The following is a 27595-nucleotide window of genomic DNA, read 5'->3' as shown; positions in this document are numbered from 1 at the left end:
GTAGCCATCCGTTTCCAGCCCAGGCCAGCTGCCACCTCCTCCCCCCCCCCCCCCCCCCCCCAACCCCACATTCTCCTCCACGCCGCTCCCCCAGCTGGGTCGAGCTCGGCCCCAGGCCCCTCATCTCCATAATAAGAGCCTGTGTGTGTCCAGACAGGCTCCACCACTGTGATGATGAATATGCACAGGCATCATACGGCGGGAGGACGAGTGACCCCACACTCTCACACCTTCAGACTATTGTTTCGGGGGGGGGGGGGGGGGGGGCGCCCTGCCTCGCAGCCTCGCAGCAGCAGTCATCCACGTGTGTGTGTGTGTGTGTGTGTGTGTGTGTGCATGAACCCCTGTGCGGAAAATAAAAGAAATGTATGGAAGTCATATTGTCATCGTTGTTGCCTCCCTCCCCCTCACTTTCCCTGTAGGTATGCAGCGATCATTAAAATGGAGGATCGCATGCCGCAGAGCAAAGACATCATTAAAAATACATCACAGAATTAGCATGAAAAATCTGACAACCGCGAGGCTTGTCATATATGCATATTATTTATTTACTATTTTCCAATTGAGAAGGACCATGAAAAATTGTATAACATTTTAAGCCATTTATAAACTATTTATTACATTTATGTTATAAGTGTGTGTTCAGAGATCAGTGGCTGTGAGAGTGCCCCACTAATGACTCCCATAGAGCTCTGGGCAGTCCCAAGGCATCCTATTCCCTACATGGACACTTATAATCACTGAAATATAAAAAAAAAACTCCCTATCTGCTGTTTCCTGTGAAGTGGACTTGGGATTATGTTGGAAGCTTCCTCTATTGCCAGTCTTGCCAAGCACCGAAAAAGGAAGTGCCCCAAACACTGTTCCCTGAAGCATGCCATGGAAAGTAGGACAGAGGGCTCGGAAAAAACGATTTGTGCGTGTCTAAGACTATGTAGCGGGTTAATCCTTTTTTGATGCAATCCCTTACCTGAACATCAGGGAATAATTCTTACTGACGACCCGCTGAAACAGACACACAGAAACAGACAGACAGACAGACAGACAGCACGTTCTCTGTCTCCTCCTTAACTGCCAGGGCGTATCATGAAGAGCGACACCGTCTTACAACCTATTTAGTTACGCAACACTGACCCCAACACCCCAAAACACAATTTTCTTCAGTGGGCATGCAAGCTTGTTAGACAGGCCGACCGATCCGACAGGCAGACCATGAAGAGACAGACAAACGGACATAAGAGTGTGACACACTCAGATATGCAGACACCAATACTCTTTTTTAAGTCTGCGTGGGTTTTCACACGTGTCTGTCTAACCACAAGAGACCTGAGACTCGTACAAACACACGCCAGTATCTCCTTTTTTTTTGTCCTGCCACCATCAAGCCCAGCTCCACTGTGCCTGACAGCCAATTATATCTGACCAATGTAGCCCAACAGAAGTCTGGAGCGGACTCTTTTATTCCCCTCCTCCTGACTCACTTGTTTTGGTCACGCTGCCTCTCTTGTTGTTTACGTTATTTTGTGTAAAATATTAATTGGATGAGTGTGCTCTGCTTCAGTGAATTCAGTGCCATTCAGAGACCTCAGCTCGAATGTGTGTGTGTGTGTGTGTGTGTGTGTGTGTGTGTGTGTGTGTGTGTGTGTGTCTGTGTCTGTGTGTCTGTGTGTCTGTGTGTGTCTGTGTTTGTGAGTATATTTACTGTCATGAAATTTTTAATTAGATGCCACCTTATGCACAGAGCTGTGCGTGCATTGGTGTGATTGTGTGTGTGTGTGTGTGTGTGTGTGTGTTTGTCTGTCTGTTTGTATGTTTGTGTCTGTGTGTGTGTCTGCGTGTCTGCGTGTGTGTCTGTGTGTGTGTGTGTGTGTGTGTGTGTGTGTGTGTTTGTATGCCTGCATGTGCATCAGCCTCAGGGGCTGTACAGCATATCCACACCAGCTGTCATAAAGCCTTTAAAGTGTACCCAAGTCCCTCCTCAAGGCAATGTGTGTGAAGCCTCTCTCTCTCTCTCTCTCTCTCTCACTGTATGTGTGTGTGTGTGTGTATGTGTGTGTGTGTGTGTGTGTGTGTGTGTGTGTGTGTGTGTGTGTGTGTGTGTGTGTGTGAGAGAGAGAGAGAGAGAGAAAGACAGGCAGAGAGAGCACACACTTGTGAGCTTTCTGGTATTTCCCAAGGGCGCATCACGCTGGGGATCAACGTTCATGTCATCCCCTTCTATGTGACAGTGCCTTCAGGCCATGAGAGATGAGAGAGGGAGAGAGAGAGAGAAAGAGAGAGGGAGAGAGAGAGAGAGACCAGGAGTCAGTGCTGAAACTGAGTTTAAAAAAAGTGAAAATTGTTCAGAGAACCACTGAGCAGTGTGAGCCATGCCAAGGACTGGAAGTCTGTGCTTCAGTCCATTCTGGGTCTCAGCATCTGAATGGCACCTCATCAGCCCGGAGTGCAGCGGATGGTAGGATGTCCTTGGCCTGTGTGACACCGTTCTGAGGTGTTTACTGAACTAAGTGGTCTCGTCTCTCTGTTTGTCCTGTGCCACGCCGACTCTACACGAGCGTTAATGGTCTGTTGGTGTTTGTCGAGTGGTCATTCAATTTTTCACATTGATTAGTCGCATATACAAAAGGGCTTAGACCTTACCCTGCGTGTTTGTCTGTGTGTGTGTGTGTGTGTTTGTCTCCTTGCATGTGTTTGTGCTTGTGTCTATGCGTGTGTGTGTGCATATATATGTCTGCTTGTGTGTGTGTGTGTGTCTGTGTGTGTGTGTGTGTGTGTGTTTGTTTCTGTGTCTGTGTGGGTGAAAAATGTGCCTTTTCTATCTGACTTAAGTGCTTAATAATGAATTACTATGTATTATTAAATCTGTTGTCATGGTTTGTCTGGGAGTTCTTCGGGGGCCTCATTCTGTGTAAAATGTACTGGTGTATGAGACCCTGCATGCAGGAGCTTGTGTTCAGAGCTCATTCATTCTGTTGTAAAATGTACTGGTGTATGAGACCCTGCAGGAGCTTGTGTTCAGAGCTCGTTCATTCTGTTGTAAAATGTGCTCTTCATCCCAGAACTGGAGCAGAAGAGACATCTCTCCCACTCAGACAACCATTTGAAATCTCTCTTCCTCCATCACTCTCTTCTTTCTTTTTCTTCTGTCCTCTCTCTCTCTCACTCTCTCTCTCTTTTTCGTTCTCCCTCCCCCCTCTTCTCCAGGTCTGAGATTGTCTGAGCAGCTGGGTAGGCGTGAGGACGAGGCGAAGATCCGCCACCGTCTGGGGCTTTCGCTGTGGGCCAGCGGCAACCTGGAAGAGGCCCAGCACCAGGTACAGAACCCCTTCGTGTGTGTGTGTGTGTGTGTGTGTGTGTGTGTGTGTGTGTTTGCATACAGGACTGTGTTCTGTCTGTGTGCTTTCATCTTACGTTGAATACCATAAATTGGGTCACTGTTTCCCTCTTCAAGTATTTCTTTGAATTCTCATTTGTTTTTGTTGAGCACTCTTGAAACAGTCTTAGAAAAAAAAAACCCTCCCGCCCGAGCGCTCCTCCAGACAGCCCTTACTCTCACTTCCCTTAGATCTGATTAGATTCTCCTTCATTGTTGCGTTTCGCAGTCATCATTCATTGAGTATGCTGGGGAGTCACGCGTGTTGATACAGCGCCATACATAAAAGGAGGGCGACAGGACCGGCGCTGGCTGAACACCTTATCAATAATTCAGGCCCCAGCCTGACGGAATGTTCCGGGTACCTGTGGCACTCCGCGCGCCGCGCGCTAACGCGCTAGCCTGGGGCCTCGAGACATGCCAATTGGGGCTCAACAGGATACTGCTAGCCAGGCCAGAGGGTAGGGAGGGATGAATAGAGAGCACGGGAGAGAGGACAGGATGCGGGGTTGAAGGAGAGGCACAAAGAGAGGGAAGATGGAACAAAAGACAGAGAGAGAGAGCAAGAAAGAGAGAGAGAGAGAGAGAGAGAAAGAAGATGCAGAAAGGTGTGAGGGACTGGTTGAGGTGTGGAGTGAAGTGGTTTAGATTTACATGTATTCATTTAGAACAGTTCACAATGCACAGATGTACAGATATACATTTTCATTAGTAGCCTATGTCGTCGGCGCTGTTAGCACCTTGCTCTGCCAGTCGAGCCACAAGAACACGTAACGAATGTGTGAAGCCGGAAACCACACGTACAACGAACGCTCAGCGGTACTTGTGCAAATTATTCACACATTTCACAAACACAAATTGCGCTGGCACGCACGTACGTTCACACACTCTCATGCATACAATGAATAAAAGAAAAGCCTGTTTAAGTAAGTGAACATGAAGTGATTAGGACACACCGTCACGTATATGAGCCATCAGCTTCAAGCATTATTCCAGCTTTGGGGAGGAGGATCAGGTTATTAAACGGATAATCCAAAATGTTGCGCTTATCGTTTTTTTTCTTTCTTTCTTTCTTTCTTTCTTTTTTTCTTCATCCCTGGTGCTGCCCCACTAAGGTCCTTTTAATGTACTTAAATAAGAAGTTATTATTGTCCCGTTTGCACACGGAAGTGGGTCAGGGTGATGAATATTGGGTCTTTTGTGCGGCTGTGGGTGTCTTCGCCCCCTACTGTAACCGGCCCTCTTTACTGGCCGTTTTGTGCTGACTGGAGATCTCGTAGTGGTTCACTGTAAACAGGTTCAAATCGTGAGCGGTTGTTATGCCGTTTGCTTTTTGCTGTGCCCTTGCTCGTTTGACACAGCTTGTTGTAATTTGCCTGAAATACACACGTGTGTGTTATGAATGCTGTTATGAATTGCCCTGCGATCAGTCTGTAAGTCAGTGGTTCCCAGAATCTGGGGCGGGGGCCCCCAGGGGGTGCGAGCTGAGGGGGGGGGCGGGAATGGAGCGAGAATCCCAAACAATCAACTACAGGTCACATGTTGTATGGCAGTGCTCTAGCAGCAGAGTCGGCTGTAACTAACCTATTTGGTGATGAGGTTATAGCCTACTTTCTACTTGGGTCAGGGCCTACCGTGTAGCATATATGTCAGAAGGGATAGCTAGCCTCACTGTTAACACAATGGAACATGAACCCGTCCAAAGAATGGAACGATACATAGCGCTATTTCTTTTTCATTGTCAAAGGGGGGCCTGCCATGAACTGTTTTGTTGCCTGAATAATGCCCTTATACTGACACCTGCACTATTTATACACACATGCACTATAAATACACACCAGTAACTTAGTTCCAGTCTGTGGCTGGGAACAAAAAAAAAAACAAAAAAAAAAACACTGCCTTTGCAAAAATGATTCAATTACACAAACTCACATACCATACATAGAACTTATATAGATTAGAAAACTGCAAGTCTTGGTTTGAGCCAAGTCTTCACAAGAGACCACAAGCCGGAGTCATCAATATGCTGATCAGAGACACTGTCTGGGCCCCCAGTGGGGAGAGGAGGCTGACCGCATAGCTCCTCCTCGCCAGACAGTTCAATAGAGCTGAGCGTGTGCGGCAGAGCGGCAGAGAAGGAAATCAGCCATTTTTTCCCGAACACACGCACCTACTGTGAGATATTCAAAAAAGCGCAGCATCATTTTAATTCATCCGCTAGACTTCCCGCGCTCGACTTTGGATAAAATTGGGGGAAAAGAAGTAGGCCAGCTCCGCTTCTCATCTTGTGACTGAAAGCAGCATGAGGTATCAGCTCAACAGGTTCACAAATTATTCACAACCAAGCGAACAGGGAGCTCGCGGTCCCCGCTCTCTGAAGCTGAATCCTCTACGTTTTCTACCACCCTTCTGACAGTAGTACACACACACACACACACACACACACACCACACACGCTGGACATGTTTACTACGGACGAGGAGAAGTGCTTACTGCCATCCCGCTGCTTCTACATATGCAGTCTGTGCAGAGCTTGAACTAGGAGGGAGCAAAAACACAGACTGAAACTCGCTGTGGATCTGAGGAACTACAGAAAAGCGTTGAAAAGCGTGAAAAGCGTTGAAAAGCAGCATGAGCCTATAGCTTCTCTCTCCCACTCCTCTCATGGAGGCTACGTCAACAGAATGCATACTGCCAGCTGGGAGCTGCCATCTTGAGAACATGCTCCGCTTCCACCCACCAGCTCTGACTGTATACTTCATACGTATGGCTGCATGATTAATGCGCTGATCCCCATTGGGCTTGTAATCATCCAGCTACATGCATCATGAATGTGGAGCTGTATGAGGAGAGAAATTAATGTATACGCCTACATGCAAAGATGTGAGGATGTGATATATGGTGGATTTATGTTGAGAAATCCGGTGATATATTGCGAGGCTGTGTGCAGTGGTTTGGTAGGGCATGGGGGAAGCAGTCCTGTTTGGATGCGATGCATGTCCAGAAGCTGGTCAGCTAAGCCTCCGAGACATCATGTGTGAGGGGAGTCGATCTTGGCCCGAGTGGACTGGAACACAGCCTGGCTGAGGCTTCAGTCATCCACTTACACTGTGGGACACTGCTGCCACCTACAGAATGTTGTGGAGTACTACATACCTTTGTTTTCATTTGAGGTTTTTTTTTGTTGTTGTTGTTGTTCCGACATTTTTGAAGTAGACAATAATGTATGGATTTGTCTGTATGTGTGTGTGTGTGTGTGTGTGTGTGTGTGTGTGTGTGTGTGTGTGTGTGGTGTGTATTTGCCTACCCCAGCTCTACCGGGCATCAGTGCTGTTCGAGGCGATCCGTCACGAGGCTCAGCACAGCTCTGACTACAAGCTGTCGCTCTTCGACTTGCAGACGTCCTCCTATCAGGCTCTCCAGAGGGTCCTCGTCAGCCTCGGTAATCTACTGCCTATCTATCTTTCTCTGTCTGTTCTCATTCTTTGTCCTTGTCTGGAGCTTTAGGTGTTCTCATTTGGAATGTCTTTGTCTATAGAAAGACATTGAAAGTGTTTTATAGATATCATTTTACAGTTATAGTTTATAGTGTAGTTCAGCCGTGTGTTAGTGAACAGCCCATAGGTCCAGCAGGACGACACATAAAACAATCTTGGTTTTTTCCGACAAAGAAAGGAATTCTAACTGATTATGGATGAAACCACTCCAAAACTGTGGCAGAATATGTTATGTGTGTTAGCCTTGTATATCCGCACTCAGTGCCAAGCGGAGCATTCTAGTCCAGTACTCCGGTTTCTCCTTTGACCTTTCACCCCTGACCTCACCTATCCGCCCGTGGTTCCAGGTCACCATGACGAGGCGCTGGCGGTGGCGGAGCGCGGGCGCACGCGGGCTTTCGCCGACCTGCTGGTAGAGCGTCAGACGGGGCAGCAGGACGTGGACATCTACAGCCCCGCCACCGTGGAGCAGATCCTGGACGCGGTCAACAAGCAACGCGCCCTGGTGCTCTACTTCTCGCTGGCCGCCGGGTACCTGTACAGCTGGCTGCTGGCCCCTGGAGCTGGTGAGCTGTGTGTGTGTGTGTGTGTGTGTGTGTGTGTGTGTGTGTGTGTGTGTGTGTGTGTGTGTGTGTGTGTGTGTGTGTGTGTGTGTGTGTGACGGAGTATATATGTGCTTGTTTGTTACATCTGTCTGTTTGTGTCTGTGTCTACCTGTCTGTGTTTGTCACAATTAACATAGTGTCAAAGCACTGTAAGTGTGTGTGTGTGTGTGTGTGTGTGTGTGTGTGTGTGTGTGTGTGTGTGTGTTTTGGTGACCTTTTAGCTGGCTGTCCTCTGATGCAAACACACAAGCACACAAGTATGCACTCACACACAGGAGTAAAACGTGTTGATATGCAGAGGTGAAACACACACACACTCACACACACACACAATCACACACACACACACACACACACACACACACACACACACACACACACACACACACACACACACACACACACACACACACACACACACACACAGCACACACACACACACACACACACACACACACACACACACACACACACACACACACACTCACAGCTGTACCCTACTCCACCTTGAGGGCATGGCTGCTGCTGCTGCATGTAGAGGATGAGATGAAACTGACACTGAGCCACCTGGCACTCCTCTGTCTGTGTGGACCTGGCAGCACACACACACACACACACACACCCCCCCCACACACACACACACACACACACACACACACACACCACACACACACACACACACACACACCCCCCACACACACACCACACACACACCTCACACACACACACACACACATTTTCATTCTCTCTCTCTCTCTCTCTCTCTTCTCTCTCTCTCTCTCTCTCTCTCTCTCTCTCTCTCGCACACACACACATGTTCACAAATCCCTCTTTTGCACCCTCACACCCAAGGCTGATTCGCACCATGTGGCCCTGGCACACAGGGTGATGGAACACAGACTCTACCCCCTCAAAGATGAACACACACACACACTCAAACCACACATTCACATGCATGGGCACACACACACACACACACACACACACACACACACATACACTATGTAATGATATATAAGAATAATAACACATGGAATACACCCGCGCACACGCACCACACTCAGAGACACACACACACACACACACACACACACACACACCGAACACACACACACACACACACACACACACACACACACACATACATACACACATACATGAGGCATTGTGAGGTATTTAGACTGGGCCATGTGCATGCTGTATGAAGAAACACAACTTCACAGACAACATCACATTGGGCAGCAGATTGGATGCAGTCCTTTTCCATTTTCCTTTGATTTTTCAAGGGAAGCCATTTGAAGAAAAAAAAACCTCAATTGTGAAGTTGCTGCTGGCAACTTCCTTCAGATTCCAAATACGCTTCAAGCAGGAAGCGTTTGAAGCTGTTTTGAAAAGAAGCTTTTGAAGGACAAGTCTTTTCAAAACAAGTCCCTCTCATTTCCTTTCGAGAGTTGCTTTACAGACATGGTAAATGGCGAGATATTACGCACGAGGCCTAATTCATATGTGCAGTAATGATTTGGTTCAAATTGCTACCAGACGGATTTGGATTCTTTATTGAATGCAGTATGGACATTTTGCCGTTATTTCGGTATCTAGCCATCCCTTTGGTGTTAGTGTTAGTCAGGCTAGCTGAAGATCACTCCCCAGATGCCAGCCAACCCTGAGCCAGAATCAGCCCCCCCCCCCCCCCCCCCCTCTCTATCATCAATTCATGATGACACTTCCCTGCAATATCTCAATGTGGGCCAGTGTTGGGTGTGTGGGTCTGCCCTGACAGTTCAGCTGAACTGATCTGAGAGCAGTGCATTGCTCCGACTCCTGCCACCCCCTCCCATGTAACGTCACTGTCAGAAGCGCCTGCAGTCAACCCTCTGACCCAGTTCCTGCCCCCTAACCAGTCCCACACAGGCAGATGGCTCCAGCACTCTGTGTCTATGTTTTATTCACTCAAATTTGACTTATTTATTTCATGTTACTTATTCATTTTGGATTGTAGGTTTTTTGCTAGTCGCACAAAGTTCAGTTATGATTATTATTATGTATAAATAAGTATTATGATTATTCAAGTGTGTTTGATGTATGGATGTATACATTTGCATGTGGTGCGCAGTGTCAATGTAATCACATATAGGACTTGAGCGAATCAAGTGTATGACATTTTTTGTACTCCTTTCTTTCTCTCTCTCTCTCTCTCTCTCTCTCTCTCTTTCTCTTCCCCTCCCCCTCTCCCCCTGTGTCTGTGTTCTCAGGTATCCTGAAGTTCCACGAGGTGTACCTGGGCGAGGGCGTGTCGGAGGGGGACCCCGAGTTCCAGGAGGGGGCCGGGGGAGGTGGCGCGGGGGCCGCCGGAGGCTCCTCTCTGGAGCAGTACATCTCCAGCGCCCGCGAGGCCCTCGGGGTGGAGTCCTACTACAGCAGGTGGGGAACCCACTCACCGCCGCCGCCGGCCAGCAGGGGGCCCTTTGGAGGAGAGCCCACAGAAAACAAGAGTTCAAATTAGGGAATGGGGAAATGCATTAAAGAAAGGACAACCGTGGATGGATGGGTTGGTTGGCGGACGGGAGAAATGATGAACGAATTAAGGAATTGATGTATTCAGGACTGGATGAATAGGTTAAAAGACTGGAATCAATGTTCGGATAAACACCCCCGCATGCTAATATATACAGCCGCTTGACAGACATCTCCGGCGGGTCATTTAAACGTGCGCAGTTGCACCTGCACGGCTGATCTGAGATCTGAGATATTATCTTCTGATTGCACCGCTGCTCGACTGCAAACCACAGTGCTCCCTTGGCCGATGTAGTCCCATTCTGGCGTGGGGCCTCAGACTCCCGGTGCCACCGTAGTTGGTGGAAATTAGGCTTTGAGTTTCGCTGCGGTTTTGCTCGGCACTCAGGCGCAGCTCAGAGATCTTACACATGCCAAAGTCAGCTTTCACGCCGCCTCCGCTCGAGCATACGCTTTACTCTCCCAATCTCTCTCTTTCTCTCCCTCTCTCTCTGTCTCTTTCTCTTTCTCTCTTTTTCTCTCGCTCTCTCTCTCCTTCACACACACTCTCTGAACTTCGTTTGAAATGGATGAGGGGCTAACCACAGCTCAGTAATGACTGCAGAATATTACGCTCACTTACGATCATGAGTGTGCAAACACACATGAGCAGCCGCACACAGACACGCACACACACGCACACACACGCACACACACACACACACACACACACACACACACACAGACACACACACACACACACACACACACACACATACACACACACACACACACACACAGACACACACACACTCACACACACACATACAGTACACACACACACACACACACACACACACAGACACACACACACACACACACACACACACACACACACACACACACACACACACACACACACACAGAGCTCTTATTTCCCTGGGCTTTCATCTGAATCTCACCACAGTGTTTGCCTGCCTGTGTCCCCAGCTCTCATTAAAACCGGAGCAGCCGTGGCCATCTGATGCGCTTCAATTCTGAAATTTCAACGGCCTCATTAAAGAAATGAAAATAAATAATGAAAAAACCCATCAAAACTGCCACCCAGATTGCCTAAATATGCACATCCCCACTCTACTTTGAAGCAGACACAAAAACACATTAAAACCCCTTGACCAAACAGCAAATGTACCTTCCCCAGAATAATAACATGCACACACTCGCACAGCGTGCAGCCATAAAGGTGTGGTCTGAGTTTGTTTATCCTACCCCCCCCCTCACACACACACACACACACACACACACACGCACGCACACACACACACACACACACTCTCTCCACTTGCTACAGTAACAGCACTTCAAAATCAAACCCTTGAGATGACAAGTCATGGCCCCACCAGAGACTCTGGGTTTGCCGGTCCAAGTGTGTTGGATCAGGGGGCTTTTAAGTGGAGTTGAGGAGGTCTGTGATGGTGTTGAATGATTTGGGAGGGAAATGGAGGGGATTTGAAGATTCGATATAAAAAAAAAACATATATTCAAAGAGAGACTGAAATGGAGAGAGGAAGAGAGAGAGAGAGAGAGAGAGAGAGAGAGGGAGGTCGGGTTCCCATGGTTTGCCAAAATTGGCCTGGAATCTGGGCTGACGGGAGGTGGAGGCGGGAATTGAGTCGAAGATCAGGAAAAAAGTCCAGAGGAAGGGGGGGGGGGGGGGTTCTGTCACAGAGACAGGGTGGGATTGTGACGAGAGTGTGTGATTCCTACAGTGAGTGGCTGGTGTGTGATGGGAGTGTGTGATTCCTACAGTGAGTGGCTGGTGTGTGATGGGAGTGTGTGATTCCTACAGTGAGTGGCTGGTGTGTGATGGGAGTGTGTGATTCCTACAGTGAGTGGCTGGTGTGTGACGAGAGTGTGTGATTCCTACAGTGAGTGGCTGGTGTGTGATGAGAGTGTGTGATTCCTACAGTGAGTGGCTGGTGTGTGACGAGAGTGTGTGATTCCTACAGTGAGTGGCTGGTGTGTGATGAGAGTGTGTGATTCCTACAGTGAGTGGCTGGTGTGTGAGGGGAGTGTGTGATGGAGTGCTGCAGATAGTGGCTATAAAGAGGGAGACACCCCGCTGACTGGATGAGGACTGAGAGAGAGAAAGAGAGAGGGGGGGAGAGAGAGAGAGAGAGAGAAGAAGAAGTAGAGTATGGGAAATAAATGTGTCAAGAGCAAAAGAGAGACTGGGTGTGTGTGTGTGTGTGTGTGTGTGTGTGTGTGTGTGTGTGTGTGTGTGTGTGTGTGTGTGTGTGTGTGTGTGTGTGTGTGTGTGTGTGTAAGAAAAAGTGTCTGTGGAAGATATTTGACTTATGTCTTTTAATATAGCAGTGCATAGAGAGTGCTTTGCATACAGAGAGTGTGTGTGTGTGTGTGTGTTGTAACTGTAAGTCTTAGAGATCCCTGGCACACACACACACACACACACCCCAAACCCTCACCCAGCTTTTCTTCTGTTCACTCTCTGGAACTAATTTCCTCCAGAGCCTTTCAAAGTTACTGCTGTCACAGAATGAAACATGTTCTGCTTGACAGAGAATAGGCCTGTTCAATTTGTGCAACATAAAAAAAAATGACAAATAATTATTGGCTTATGAATAATCATATTACTCCTTTTCCTTCTTTTCCTTCTATCCCTCCCTTCCTCCCTCTCCCTCACTCCTCCTCTCCCTCTTTCTCTCCTCCTCTCCCTCTCCCTCTCTCCATCCCCACAGAGGCTGCTCTGGCAGCGAGACAGAGAGTGAGGCGGGGGATCTGTTGGATCAGCAGTTTGAGGAGCTCAACAACAAGCTCAACACGGGCTTCCTCCGCATGGTGTCCAGGAACAACCTTTTCAACAGGTCAGGGCCGCCACAGGCGCCTTCGCTCTCCGCCGCTGCCCCCGTGCCGCATTACATGCCCCAGCCCCCCACCTCCCCACCTCCCCACCCCCCAACCGCGCGCTGTCCGCTCTTACCTGTTCCAGCAGCTCAGCCTGGTCCCCTGAGATTGTGTGGGGGCCGTGGCTGTTCCAGCTCAGCCTGGTCCCCTGAGATTGTGTGGGGGCCGTGGCTGTTCCAGCTCAGCCTGGTCCCCTGAGATTGTGTGGGGGCCGTGGCTGTTCCAGCTCAGCCTGGTCCCCTGAGATTGTGTGGGGGCCGTGGCTGTTCGCTCAGGCCGTGCCTCCTGATAGATGTGCCTGTGTTTGCGTTACTCGAGCTGCCACCGATTTGCAAAGGTCACCTCGCGCCCAATTGAACCATGAAGTTCAATTTTGCCTCGTGCCGATCAATGGCGTGTGTGTGTGATTGTAATATATGTGAGCTTGTTACGGTGTGCACACACATGAGTGAGTGAGTCAGGGAGTGGGTGAGTGTGTGTGTGCGTTTTGCTTTTCTTCCTACATACATGCACGTACGTATGTATGCCTGAATCTGTGAGTATTCTGCACATTTTGTATGTGAATCTGTTGGTGTGGGCACAAGCCCTTATGTCTCTGTATATGTGTGTGCCTAGATCCGTGTGTGTCTGTATATGTGTGTGCCTAGATCTGTGTGTCTGTGTGTGTCTGTATATATGCATGCCTAGATCTGTGTGTGTCTGTGTGCCTGTGTGTGTCTGTATACATGCATGCCTACATCTGTGTGTGTCTGTATAAGTGCGTGCCTAGATCTGTGTGTACCCATAGTGCACCGTGTGAGAGTGCTTACTACAGTGCGTTTGTGTGTGTTGGTCCATCTGTGTGTGTGCCTGTGTGTGTGTGCGTGTGTGTGTGTGTGTGTGTGTGCGCCTGTGTGTGTGTGCGTGTGCGTGTGCGTGTGCGTGTGTGTGTGTGTGCGTGTGTGCGTGTGCGTGTGCGTGTGCGTGTGTGTGTGAGAACAGCCAGCCTTTGAAGAGAAGGGGTAATTCTCTCTGTAATTGAGTTTGGGTCTCATTAAGCCTCGGTAATGGGCTTCTGTGGTGATAATCCCCCCATTCTTCCCAATTGTGATCAAACTCTGAACTATCTCTCCATAGACCACAGGAGACAGGCACAGACTACCTCCCCAGCCCCCCTGCTCCGCCCCGCACTCATCCGCAATTTAAGTCTCTCTTTCTCATTTCACATGCTTTCATCATTTCTCCATGGTCGTCGCACCTCAGCTGTATTTTGCTGTTCGGTTTTTTAAACACAGTTCTCGCCAGTCCAGGAAGTCTTTAACGGAACCCTCACGGAGAATGAAGTTGGCTTTGTAAATTTGTCCTCGGACTGAACTGTGAATTGAGTCTGATAGCTCCCCCCCCGTCTATTTGTCTCTCCGTCTCCTCCCTAGTGTTCTGCTTTACTTGTTCATCCTAAATAATTGCAGTGTCAGTTTGATTTGTTCACATGATGGACACCATCGTGGCTGTACAGATAGCAGAGAGTTTCGTTTAGTTCTCCCCTGGATCTTTTGAAGTGCTGTACTGCCAGGGCCCAGATCTGGCAGCAGTGCCCCCCATCAGATCCAGTCTCTGCTGTAAACCTCCTTCTGTGGGGGACAGCAGAAACAGGTCATCTGCACAGAGCAGACATTTGATCTCTGGAGTCGGGAGGGGTGAGGGCAGGCGCTGAAGATTTCTCTGGAGTATTGGCCAAGTAGTTGGTGTAAATGAAGATTTCTCTGGAGTATTGGCCAGATAGTTGGGGTAAATGAAGATTTCTCTGGAGTATTGGCCGAGTAGTTGGTGTAAATGAAGATTTCTCTGGAGTATTGGCCGAGTAGTTGGTGTAAATGAAGATTTCTCTGGAGTATTGGCCAAGTAGTTGGTGTAAATGTTAAATAAGGTTGGGCTTAAGCAGCAGCCCTTTCTCACCCCCTGCTTCTGAGAGAGGACGTTTGCCCCTCATGTCATTATATCAGGTGTAGTTCCACCCTTGATGCCCTTATACACCGACAGAGAGAGGTCATTATATCAGGTGTAGTTCCACCCTTGGTGCCCTTATAACCTGACAGAGAGAGGTCATTACTACCCTGCATATGACAGGCCATACACCTTACATCACTCATCAATAAATCATTCTGGGTGACATTGTGAATGAACACTTTCGATATCACTAGTATAAGATCATTTGTTTTAACTCTGAACACGTCACCTCAAAAGGGTGTGCCAGGTTTAAATATGACCAAAGGTGCAGCAGCAACCTCATTGGACCTTTATTCAACATATTACACTTCAAGAGATTACTCAACACGAGATTTTGGCATCTTTACTTTGGGATTTATAATGCTGTAGAGCAGTATCCCCTGGTTACCATGCTCTCAAATGTAAAGGTTGTTAGTAGGGTCAGTTTAATCTTAATTAGTCTGAAATTCAAGATGCCAGGAATTCTGATCAAATTTGATATTTCTACTTTTCTCGGCACTATTTGGGGGCCAAGCAGCAAAGCTGCATAGGCCTCCACTGTGTTTCATTTTCGGCCCAATCCATTTCTAGTTTGTACCGCTACCCCTCGTTTTCGATAGTGATCTTCAAACAAAGCCTTGCGATTGTATTTGGTTGGCTTTTTTTCGATTTCTGAATGTGAATGTCAGTTACAGCCCATTGAAATTGGGCGCAGAGGTGCCAAACGGGATGGCAGGTCATATTACAGGGACTCAAGACCCCATCGTGAGGAAGCACAAACATTGGTGCCATTTGACCACTAAGGGGCGCTGCACTAAAAAATCATTCTTGTGTCTGATAATACCGGGGAAGGTCCCAGGGTCGAGTCATGGCAACTGTCATGTCAACCTCATTGATGTGGCCAGTTTTCGATTAGCCGCTTTTCGGAGAATTTTTTTCGTTCGTCACAGCCGACTGAAATCTGAAGTGAAAAATCAGGAAGTGAGCTCATGTCTTCACCAATCTTTGGTCAACTGACAGAAATTTGCTCTGAGTGCTTACAGACAAGCCTTTGCCATAAAGACATCAAGTTCCCATGGCAACTCTGGCCTCCTGCTTGGCCCCTACTTCGCTGCTTGTAGTTATATTTTATTATGTAATTGTGCCCAATTTCACATTCTTAAAAAGTGTCTGTATATAGTTGGTTGGTCATGTTTCTTGTTTTTGAACTGGGAGTTGTCCTTGAATATATCTTTTGATGTTATACAAGTTGTTACACAATGTGTTCATGTTAATGGCATCCTCATGTAGTATAACTCCAGTTGTCTCTCTTTCTCTCTCTCTCTCTCTCTCTCTCTCTCTCTTTTCTCTCTGTAGGAGCTGTCAGAGCATGACGAGTCTCTTCAGTAACCCCATGTCTCCGGTGAAGGACGGCTCGTCCTCTCTGTCCCACCGGCCGAGCTCCATCAACAAGCCCCCGCTCCGCACGCTCTACGACCTCCTCATCGCACCCATGGAGGGGGTGAGCAGAGCACCCCATCACACCCCATCACACCCGCACAACCCCAGCTGCACACAACCGCCTCTCAGACCCAGCGCTCACCCCATACAGGCATACAAGATCACCCACTACAATGCACACTTTCTGCATGCCACCACACACACACACACACACATACACACATACACATACACAAATACACACACACACTCTTCTGTGCTGTCATTTTCTCACACAGGCTCTTGAATATAGTGCAATAATAGTGAGTGCTTTTGTAACATGAATAGGTCTAATTAATCTCTTGTGCAGCCGTTTGGACATGCTCAGTGTGTTTGCGTCTGATGTAGTTAATCAGAGAAATTAAACGAGCTGAAGGCTTTGTTCCGAGGTGACTTTGTACTGCCCTGGGCCTCTGGTAGCTATCATGAGAGACCTCGGCTTTGTAGCTGCCTGACGGAGGACTCAGGGGGGGGGAGGGGGGCGTCCATGGTTCCCTTCATCTGAAGACTATTGTAATGGCTGCTTCCACCTCACTGTTGAGTTTTGGACACACCCTTCGATACAAAAACATAGGCCTGTATCATAAGGACCGCAAGAGGGCAATGCTGTGCTGAATCTCACCTACTCGCTGTCGTTTTACCATAGGCCTATGTGAAGTTATATTATCTAGCCGCTAATTGGTCTACCTACAGTACTTAATCTTACACAGAATAGAACCTGTATATCAATCCTATACTCAATCCTACACAGAATAGAACCTGCATATCAATCCTATACAGAAATGACCTCCCTTGTTCCCAGTCCCACTGAAGTTTGCTTGCTTGTGGTCACCAAGTCATAGAATATAAATGCTTCTCTCCCCTTGTTTTCCATCTTCCTCCATCTGTCCCTAACGGCTCTCCTCTCCTCCCCAGGGTCTGATGCACTCCAGTGGGCCAGTGGGGCGCCACAGGCAGCTGGTGCTGGTGCTGGAGGGCGAGCTCTACCTGATCCCCTTCGCCCTGCTCAAGGGCAGCTCCTCCAACGAGTACCTGTACGAGCGCTTCAGCCTCATCGCCGTGCCCTCCATACGCTCCCTGGGCGCCGTCTCCAAGGTGACGCCTCACAGACTCCTGGGAAATGACAGGGTCACGTTGGGTCAGAGGAGAGAGAGAGAAATGATACTGACCTGAAAGTGATGAAAAAAAACATGAACATGACCGCAGATGAAAAGAGTGAACCTGTCTCTTTCTGAAGGAGACTCGTTGCCCTCACATGCAAGCGTAATGGAGTAGGGGGCACAGCATACCTCAGAGGGACCCGCACGACTCCAGCTCCCCCTAGGGGACTTTACAGTAATTACATGCCAGGAATAGAATAGAATATTGTTTGCCAGGAAAAAATGTGACATCACACTGGATGGTCCTCTAGATGTCAGATGGGAAACATAGTGACCTGACCTGTTGATATATATATATATATATATATATATATATATATATATATATATATAACTATATATGTTTGATGGATGGTCCAGTCTAACCCTGCCTACTCCTCTTGTCCTCTCCTATAGGTCAACGCCCGCCGCATGGCATCGTGCGGGGGTGGGGTTGGCACGGCGGCGGTGATAGGGAACCCTCGCCTCCCGTCCTCCGCCATGGACCGCTGGCTGTGGGGGCCCATGCCCTCCGCCGAGGAGGAGGGCTCCATGGTGGCCGAGCTGCTGGGCTGCCAGCCCCTGTGTGGCACCGCCGCCACCAAGGAGCGCGTGATGGGGGCCCTGAGCCAGGCCGAGTGCGCCCACTTCGCCACCCACGTCTCCTGGAAGCTGGCCGCCCTGGTGCTGGCGCCCAACCAGGAGGGGTCCGGAGGAGGGGGCGGTGGTGGGGCCGGAGGGGGAGACCGTGGAGGAGGTGGCGGAGGAGGAGGAGGAGGAGGAGGCGGGAGAAAGGGCTCCTTTGGGAGCGGAGGATACAACGTGGGGGATGACGGCAGTGATGTGGAGAGTATCTGTGACAGCCCATCCCTGCAGGACTTCCTGCTCACAGCCGCCGACATACTGGACATGCGACTGCCTGTCAAACTGGTGGTGCTCGGGTGAGTGGAATAGAAAAGCCATCAAAATAGCTCACGAGAGACGTTAATCACATCCTACAGCCAGAATGGGCCAACTCTGTGTGGGATCTCACACTCCACGTTTGTTTCTTATTTCATAATGGGAATGAGTGTACTTAGAAATCAATTCAAATTATTAGTGCCTACTGAAACAGTAAGTGCAGGCTCTATTTTATGTACAACTCCATACCCTGATTTCAGTTTAGAAAAGGGAGATTAACTGCCAGCTTTCAGTAGAATTCTACATTCTTCTAATGGTGAAGCTGTGTTGAGAAATCTCACCGTAAGATCAGACAACAATTAAGAGGCAAATATTGAAGGTTTCTGCTGATGTGTTTGCGTGTGTGTTTGCGTGCAGCTCGTACCAGGAGTCCAGCAGTAAGGTGACAGCTGACGGGGTGGTGGGCCTGACTCGAGCCTTCCTGGCGGCGGGGGCCCAGTGTGTGCTGGTGTCTCTGTGGCCCGTGCCCGTGGCCGCCTCCAAGGTGTTTGTGCACGCCTTCTACTCGGCGCTGCTCAACGGCTCCAAGGCCAGCGCCGCGCTCACCGACGCCATGAAGACGGTGCAGAGCAGCAAACAGTTCTCACACCCCTCCAACTGGGCAGGTGAGCTGTCCCAACACGGAAGACGCTGTTTAGCCTCCCTTGCTGGGAGCCACAGACAGGAGAAACCATTTAGTTTGCCCGTAGTTGTGTGGTCCCATATTGTGGTTCCTCAGATGTGAACATGAAAGGAACAAGCTTAAAGATGTCTCTACTAGTCATGTTGTCATTAGTGATTTAGCTAATTAACTTCAGCATATGATTATAATTATATTATAACGTTATAATATTGTGGCATTTGAAACTCAACACTAGGATCATAGGAACATGATTAGCAAGTGACTAACCTTTATATTCATTGTCTTGTCATCATGTTAAAAAAAAAAAATCTAATAACTCGTACATTGTCCCTTGTGCAACACCACAGTAAAACAAATGTTTTATTGATATATTTTATATGGCAGATGTTCATATGGAACTAATTGTTTTCCAGGCTTCATGCTGATTGGCAGTGATGTGAAGTTGAACAGTCCCTCGTCTCTCATTGGCCAGGCCCTTGCCGAGATCCTCCAGTATCCAGAGAGGGCCAGAGATGCTCTACGTGTGCTGCTGCACCTGGTGAGTAAAGAAGGCGGCGTAGTCATAGTTACGTGTGCTGCTGCACCTGGTGAGTAAATAAGGAGGCGTAGTCATAGTTACGTGTGCTGCTGCACCTGGTGAGTAAAGAAGGCGGCGTAGTCATAGTTACGTGTGCTGCTGCACATGGTGAGTAAAGATGGAGGAGTAGTCATAGATGGTGAAAGACAAGGAGTGTGTGGATTGGCTGTGATTGGTGTGGCTACAGTTGTAGAATTATATCACTGTAAGTGCAGTGTAGCTCAATATCAAAGTCTTAAACCATAATTGTATACGTTAATTTAATTCTAAAATTAAACATATAAACATTAAACATTCTTAAATTATTAACAAAGCAACCAGTTTTAAACAAAGGAGTATTTTAAGTCTCTTGCATATGTCTGTGTCTATTGCTCTATTTAACGCTGCTCTCTGGCGCCCTCAGGTGGAGAAGTCCCTGCAGCGCATCCAGAATGGCCAGAAGAACTCCATGTACACGTCTCAGCAGAGTGTGGAGAATAAGGTGGGCGGCGTGCCAGGCTGGCAGGCCCTGCTGACGGCCGTGGGCTTCCGCCTGGACCAGGCTGCCACTGGCATTCCCGCAGCCGTCTTCTTCCCCACGGCCTGACCCCGGGGACCGGCTCCAGCAGTGCAGCGCCACCCTGCAGTCCCTGCTGGGTATGGACTCCACACACCTGGGCTGCGCTAATATAGTCACACATATTACATCCCATGTCCTTTCCTAACCACCTCTCCTTGGCCTCGATGGACAATGCCATGAGGTCAGGGAAAGATGTGAAGGAGAATTCATAAGGACTTACGGACTTACACTAGGCTATGTAATTAAGCGATTGCAGATGTTATTGACGTGGGTCTTTAAATGTTGTTTCCGCAATGACTTGTGGGATGGTATTATCTGTGTCCAGTGTAACCAATGCTAAAGGAAGATAAGATAGGAAGCATTGAAACACCTTTCATAAGCATTTAGATAATTCGACCAGCTGTTATCATGGCTGCCACTTAAATACTTCCGGGTCATTTTGCTCAGTTAGGAACCATCCTAAGCTAAACAGACTATCCGTTGACTTCAGTGCATATTGGACATAGTATCCATACTGTGGATGATCATGCTATTGTATAAGTGCCATAACCCACTGCATGCTATTGTGATATTTTTCAAGTATACTGTATATAAGTCAAAATGGTTGAAACTCTTTGGATTCAATTTATATAACTACAGGGCCATAAGGACATTTCAGAAACCACAACCCATTTCTAGACTTCTGTCCCTCTTCCAAAAACATATTTTGTATGCCTGGAACTTTTTTTAAGGATCTTCCAACAAAAGCCACTCCACAAAAAACGACCCGAGTTTCAGAGCATTCTGCTAAAGTCTTGCCTGAGGGGAACTAGCGTCCCCAGATGTAAACACAAAGAGGAACTAAAAACCCACAGATATGATTGTTGCCTTGCATTCTTCCTCCCTCTCATCCTCTTCCTCGCTTCCTCCCTTTGTCTCCCAGGTCTTCCTCCCCCTGCGCTCCAGGCCTTGTGTAAACTCATCTCGGCCTCCGAGGCAGGAGAGCAGCTTATCAGCCGGGTAGGTGGACGGAGGACGGAGAAAAAGTCATTATTGTTAGCATTAGTTCCTACATCATTGGATAGGTTAATAGTGAGCCACAGTTGGGTCCTCCTGAAATATACCAAGTTATATTGTTAGTTCAGTTCAGCTTAGATAGAACTTGAACTGCACGTAAACTGTCATGTCGCCTAACCATGAGTCGGAAACACAATGGCACCACTTTGCCATCAGCTGCTGTATGGTGGTTATGACCCTGAGAAACACATAAACATCTTGGCTGGTGTTACATCATGCTGCACATGGAAGGGGTCTGTCTGTGCCGTGGCGCACGTGGAGAAAATCCTCAGTGGATTTAATCGGCCTTACTTACTACACTGCCAAAGCCCAGCCTGCTTAAGGCTGGAAGAGGAGCCTGTTCGAAACACAATCGCACCCACATTTTCTCCCTCGCTTTCATTCTTTCTGCTCTTTTTTCTGTCTTTCATTCTCTCTCTGTCTCTCCCTCTCTCTTTACACACACAAACACACACACACACACACACACACACACACACACTCTCTCACACACACACACACACTGTATCTCAATACAACTGTCCTCATTCACTCGGGGTGAATAAAGGGATCTTTTCTTGTAGCCTAATCTCAGAGTTATCCAGGCACCGTATCAAAAACAAGAGTCATTAGTGTAGTATTCACTTCAAACGCCAGATTACTTTATCAGCAAGACTATGGCTTTTCAGTTTGGCCAGATCGGGGACAGCTTAATAGCTGAATGACAAAGGAATGATTAGCATCCACAAAGATTGCATTACAAGCTGCGCTGTGTTAGTGCAGTTCTTCAGTGAGTACATCAATGCGGACACAGTGCTGTCCAGTCCAGCTAACAGCAGACGGATGGACTGAGAACTGGTTGCATCTGTTTGTGTAGTCCTCCCTTGATCACCACGCACATCCACTATGGAACCACGGTGTCAGTCACATGACCTCTGAGAACAGAGCAGCTCTGTTCATATCCTATGGTTTAAAGCCGGCCACCTAAGACTGTGCAATAATGTTATAGAAGGACCATTGATTGATTTGCGCTGTGGCTTACTAAATTCTCACAAATCTACTGTGTTCCAATGAGCTTCAGAATTCGTCTTATGTTGACGCTAACCACAGTCAATGAAAGGTACAATCAGAGGGACATCCAGTGGCATTGAATGCAAATGAATTGAGTTTTAGTAAGTTTTAGTAGATGTCTGAACAACATGCTATGTCCCCTTCGAGTATAACGCTCCTTGAAAGGCAACTAAGGCTGTCCCGAGTGATGTGTAGTCCCTGACCACTGTTCGGCAAACAAGTTGGACATCAGCACCTTAACACATTTTGCATAACATTTTAATGTTGTTTGCAGGCTGGCTGGTTGTTTCGTCTTCTGTGGCCTGTGTGTCATGGCAGTCAGTTTACTATCCGTAGCTTCTGTGTTTGCTGAGTTGTGTGGTCTGCAGCCCTGTCTAAACTGGCCTATGGATGCATGGCCTTTTAAAAGCCTCTCTTCTCACTGCTCTCTCTCTCTCTCTCTCTCTCTCTCTCTCTCCCTCTTGTTTCTTTTGTCTCTCTCCATCCCGCCTCTGTCCGGATTGAAGGCTGTTAAAAATATGGTGGGAATGGTAAGTGTTTCTAAGTGCCCTCTCACCTCACGCTACAAGCCTCCCGCATCCATCCATCCATCCTTCCGTTTGGTTTCATCATCATTTGTTGCTTGAAAGCAGGCAAACTAACAGAGCTAAAGCAATGAAGTACACTTTAACATACCACAGCAAGCCTTACCACACTGCCAGCAATGAAGTACACTTTCACATACCACAGCAAGCCTTACCACACTGCCAGCAATGAAGTACACTTTCACATACCACAGCAAGCCTTACCACACTGCCAGCAATGAAGTACACTTTCACATACCACAGCAAGCCTTACCACACTGCCAGCAATGAAGTACACTTTCACATACCACAGCAAGCCTTACCACACTGCCAGCAATGAAGTACACTTTCACATACCACAGCAAGCCCTACCACACTGCCAGCAATGAAGTACACTTTCAAATACCACAGCAAGCCTTACCACACTGCCCGCTCTTAAGCATATGTTCACAGTATAGGTGTTATGCAATACATAGTCTAAAATGAGAGACAAATGCCAATAAATCAATAAATAAAGCGGTGCGTTGTTTGTCTGGGTTCATGGCTCAACAAAGCTTATATATATTAGATAGTATTAGATATAATATTATATATATTATTATTATATATTATATAACTATATATTAGAGAAGAAGATATACGTTCAAGTTTAGATGGATTGTTTAGGTGTTAGGATCAGTGTTATCAAATCTCTGTAGAAGATTAGTTCGACTGCAATGCGCAACCGGATTCTCAGTCCCTTTGTGATTAGGTCCCCAAAGTTCACCCGAGGTCAAAAGAATGGTTCCGACCAAACACCGGGGCTTAGCGGGAATATAAACAAATAGAAAGGCCTTGGCACGTTGTCAGAACCACGCAGACTTATGAGTCATAAAGACATCTCTGTTTCCAGGGAGAGGTAAGCCCATTAGAAACAGCAGCTCAGTGATCCACGGGGTCCCATGCCTTCCACTGGGGTCCACCTTCTGTTAATCTAGAACACATGCACCATCCACGTGACGGAGGGGTCTCTGCAGTGGAGGCTGTTGTTGACACAGTGAGGCCCTGAAAGGCTTAGCCCAAAGGACGGGGTCAAAGGAGAAAGTGACCACTTATTAGCCAATTTTAGGGAATAGAATAGGCTTCTGTGACCACGGGCCTCTTAAGTATGCCGCATTACACTGATGTTGGATATGCTTAATGTTTCTGTATGAGGAACAGGTGTTTCTAGTTCCAGCTGAACATAGTGTTCTGGAAGCTACGATGCATATAATAAGGACAATTAGCACATGGTATCACAGACATGGTACAGGGTCTAATTGTTTTTGTTAAATGTACCTCTTTAGAACATGGGGTTTACTTTCATGATGAATTCTGCCTTATTTAGTAGAATTGAGTGAGATGGATTGTAATCTGATTAGAAAATAACAATTATGTTTCAGGTTTTAAGAAGTTAGCATGTAGCAGATCCGGAACCTACAACCTACATTCCTATATTAAACCTCTTACCTGAAATCGCCAAACCTCTTACCTGAAACCTCATTTGTATGAGATGCCAAACCATTCTGTGTAGGCGACCCACCAATGTCTCCTTGTGTCTGAATGAGATGTCTCATTGACATTCTGTTAAAACACTGTGTGTCCTGTGACTGTAGCTCCACCAGGTGCTGGTCCAGCTGCAGTCAGGAGAGAAGGAGCAGGACTTCTCCCTGCTGCCCATCCAGGTGTCCATCAGTGTCCAGCTATGGAGGCTGCCTGGATGCCATGAGTTTCTGGCTGCCCTGGGTGAGTTTGTGCACAACACTGCATTGTTAGAGATGTGTTTACAAAAACTGGCCATAAATCACAAACATGTTCCTCAGTTCCACGACGGAGCATGAGGAACAAATAACCTTGAAGCTGAAGCAAAATCACTTTCAATATATACAGTGCGTCAGAGGAAATGTTCTTGCTTTCATGTTGTAGTAGCATTGTATGTTTGTTTTTTGACTTATTTCTCTGTAAATTACCATCATCTCCTTCAGGATTCGACCTGTGTGAGGTGGGTCAAGAAGAGGTCATCCTGAAAACTGGCAAACAGGCCAACCGCCGCACCATGCACTTTGCCCTGCAGTCCCTGTTGGCACTGTTCGGTATGTAACGCGAGACTAAAAGACTCATTCGATTGATTGACTGATTGGTTTATTGATTGATTAACTAAACTGGTGTGGCAAGCTGAACAGAATATCTAATAGTGTTAACTGTGTCTGTTTATGTATCGTGAAATAGCACTCCTAACTGCCTTATCTCCCATACCAACTTCTCCCTCTGTTTTTCCGTCACCAAAGACTCAACCGAGCTCCCGAAGCGCCTCAGCCTGGACAGCTCATCCTCCCTGGAGTCTCTTGCCTCTGCCCAGTCGGTCTCCAACCCGATGCCCCTGGGTTACCCCACGTTGCCCTTCTCTCCCACCTGCCCTGACAGCATGGCCTCAGACGCCATCTCGGTCTACAGCCTCAGCTCCATCGCCTCGTCCATGAGTTTCGCCTCCAAGTCCGAGAGCGATTTCCTGAGCCATCGTGGACGTGGAGGTGGGCTGGGGGGACACCTGTCTGCCCACAAGCACCCCCACGCGGTTTCCCGGTGCCGGTCGTCTCCTCAAGGCACGGTGGTAGGCGGTGGGGCCGGAGGTCGTGGGGAAGAGGAGGAGTATGAAGGGTTCTCCATCATAAGCAGCGAACCCTTAGGTAGCCACTGTGACTCCCTCCCACTGCCGCCAGGACATGGCCAGAGACACCGGATGCTGCGTGGACGAGCGTCAGGGGTGGGCTCAGGGTCGGGGGCAGGGCCTGGGCCAGGGTACACTGCATCTGTCTCTTCTAAGGGAAGTGTCAGTACCCCCACCTCCCCTCTAAAGGCCAGCCTGGTGCCCAGCCCCAACTCCCCCTTCCAGAAGGTGGCCAAGGCGAACAATTCCGACCCGGGGGAGTCAGACCAGTCGAGCACCGAGACTGACAGCACCGTCAAGTCGCAGGAGGACAAAGCAGGAGGATCTGCACCTCTGGACCCCCAGGAGCTGGCGCAGAAGATCATGGAGGAGACCCAGAGTCACCTGCGGGCCGTGGGGAGTCTGCAGAGGGGCGTCGCTGAAGGAATGGCAGCCCCGGTTTCCAGTTCCACTCCGACAAAGGGCACCACGTCCGCCACGGCCTTCCGCTCCTCCGAGTCCAGCGCCTTCAGCCGCCCGGGCAGCAGGGCCAGCCTGCGGGAGCGCCCCAAGCCCCCCTCCCGCTCCTCCTCGCTGCAGAAGATCAGCTCTGGCTACAGCAGCCCTGCCAACTCGGACTCCTCGCTCAGAGAGATCAGCCACTCATCCCCTACGCTGGAAAATCTGGCTCAGTTCAGACTGAAATACCCCAGTTCTCCTTACAGCGGCAACATCTCCCGCTCCCCCTCTAACGTCTCCCCGAGTTCCGGCCACCAGTCCCCTGCCGGCAGCGCTCCCTCTCCGGCCCTGTCCTACTCCTCCACTGGCTCGACCTCCAGCCACGCGGAGGCTCCGGACCTGGACCGCCTGAGGAGGACCGTCATCGACGAGAAGGTCCAAGCCGTCCACAACCTGAAGACCTTCTGGGCAAACGCAGCCGCCCAGCAGCAGCAGCACTCCGGTCCCGTGCGGGCAGTCCGGGGAATCCCTGGCACTGGCACATCCGGCAAGAAAGACATGCTGGGCTTGTTGAATCTGTCGCCACGTCACTGCTCGCCTGGCGATGGCCAAGACAGCATTGAACTGTCCAAGCTAGGGAGCCAGACTCTAGACAAAAGCTCCGACAGGCCTGCCAATGGGCACAATGGCACTGAGACCCACAAAACTGCCCCTTCGCCAACCATATCCACCAGGAGCAGCCCCGGGGGTCGTCCTATCAGACTGCCCACGAGTAATGGCTACAAGTTCCTCTCGCCCGGCAGGTTCTTCCCATCGTCCAAATGTTGAGACAACTGTGTAAGATTTGTGCTAGTTATGCCACTCATTTGTGACTGGTTAAAAACAAAACAAAAAATCAGAGCAAGCCACTTAAAAGGCCTTAGCTGGCCCAAATGACTTGATTTACCACAGAAGAAGACAGCAGCCAATGAGAGGAATGCTCTCCAGACTGAAAACTGCCAAGGCAGTGTTGTCCTTGTGCCCCCAGTAACCACTGTAAAGAAAACAGAAGACCCGATACTGTGCGTGCAGGAACATTTACTGTTTTTTGTGGGCCAAATCATTACAGCTCAGACTGGTGTAATTTCCTTTATTTTTATTTTAATATATAATTATTGTTATTATTATTATTATTATTGTTGTTGTTTGTTATTGTTATTATTAATATTATAATTATTATGTTTTGTAAATTAAACCAAGTGTTTCACAATCAGTATTATACATTTTGATATTATTAAACAGATAAAAAAAGAACTGCACCATGTGAATATGGTTGAAATGGTTAAAAAAAGATTTCATATTTTTTAATTGAAATGAAAACATGGCATTTGGCCTGATCTCTTTGTGAATTGAATGTCTCCTCAGCAGCATGGATCCTCTTGCTCTTCAGTGTTAAATAAGTACCATGTATGGGTTTTTAGCTCACAGTCTTTTTTGAAAAGAAAGCAGACATGGAAAACCAAGACATATCTTTGTCCTTTACCAGTAAAATGTTTCAATTAAAAAGGTGTGTTGGTGTCTGCATGAATTTCCTTGCATGATCTCACAGTTCCTTGACATGATACCCTC

General features: G+C 48.3%; 1 protein-coding gene across 1 annotated transcript in view; it reads left to right on the top strand.

The window, feature by feature from the left end:
* Positions 1-27536, top strand: part of LOC105904299 (tetratricopeptide repeat protein 28) — a 103698-nt gene extending 76162 nt beyond the window's left edge. Inside the window, 17 exon segments of the mRNA XM_042710510.1 lie at positions 3205-3314; positions 6686-6815; positions 7218-7436; positions 9728-9896; positions 12728-12853; positions 16215-16359; positions 17253-17432; positions 17894-18417; positions 18794-19041; positions 19472-19596; positions 20039-20218; positions 20220-20271; positions 21117-21193; positions 22807-22830; positions 24498-24627; positions 24867-24974; positions 25170-27536. Coding sequence (XP_042566444.1) covers positions 3205-3314; positions 6686-6815; positions 7218-7436; positions 9728-9896; positions 12728-12853; positions 16215-16359; positions 17253-17432; positions 17894-18417; positions 18794-19041; positions 19472-19596; positions 20039-20218; positions 20220-20271; positions 21117-21193; positions 22807-22830; positions 24498-24627; positions 24867-24974; positions 25170-26815 — 4193 coding nt within the window. The 3' untranslated portion in view covers positions 26816-27536.
* Positions 27537-27595: the final 59 nt, after the last annotated feature.

Source organism: Clupea harengus, chromosome 18 (genome assembly GCF_900700415.2).
Source record: "Clupea harengus chromosome 18, Ch_v2.0.2, whole genome shotgun sequence".
In the NCBI taxonomy this organism is placed as follows: domain Eukaryota; kingdom Metazoa; phylum Chordata; class Actinopteri; order Clupeiformes; family Clupeidae; genus Clupea; species Clupea harengus.
This window is presented reverse-complemented; position numbering and strand designations above follow the sequence as displayed.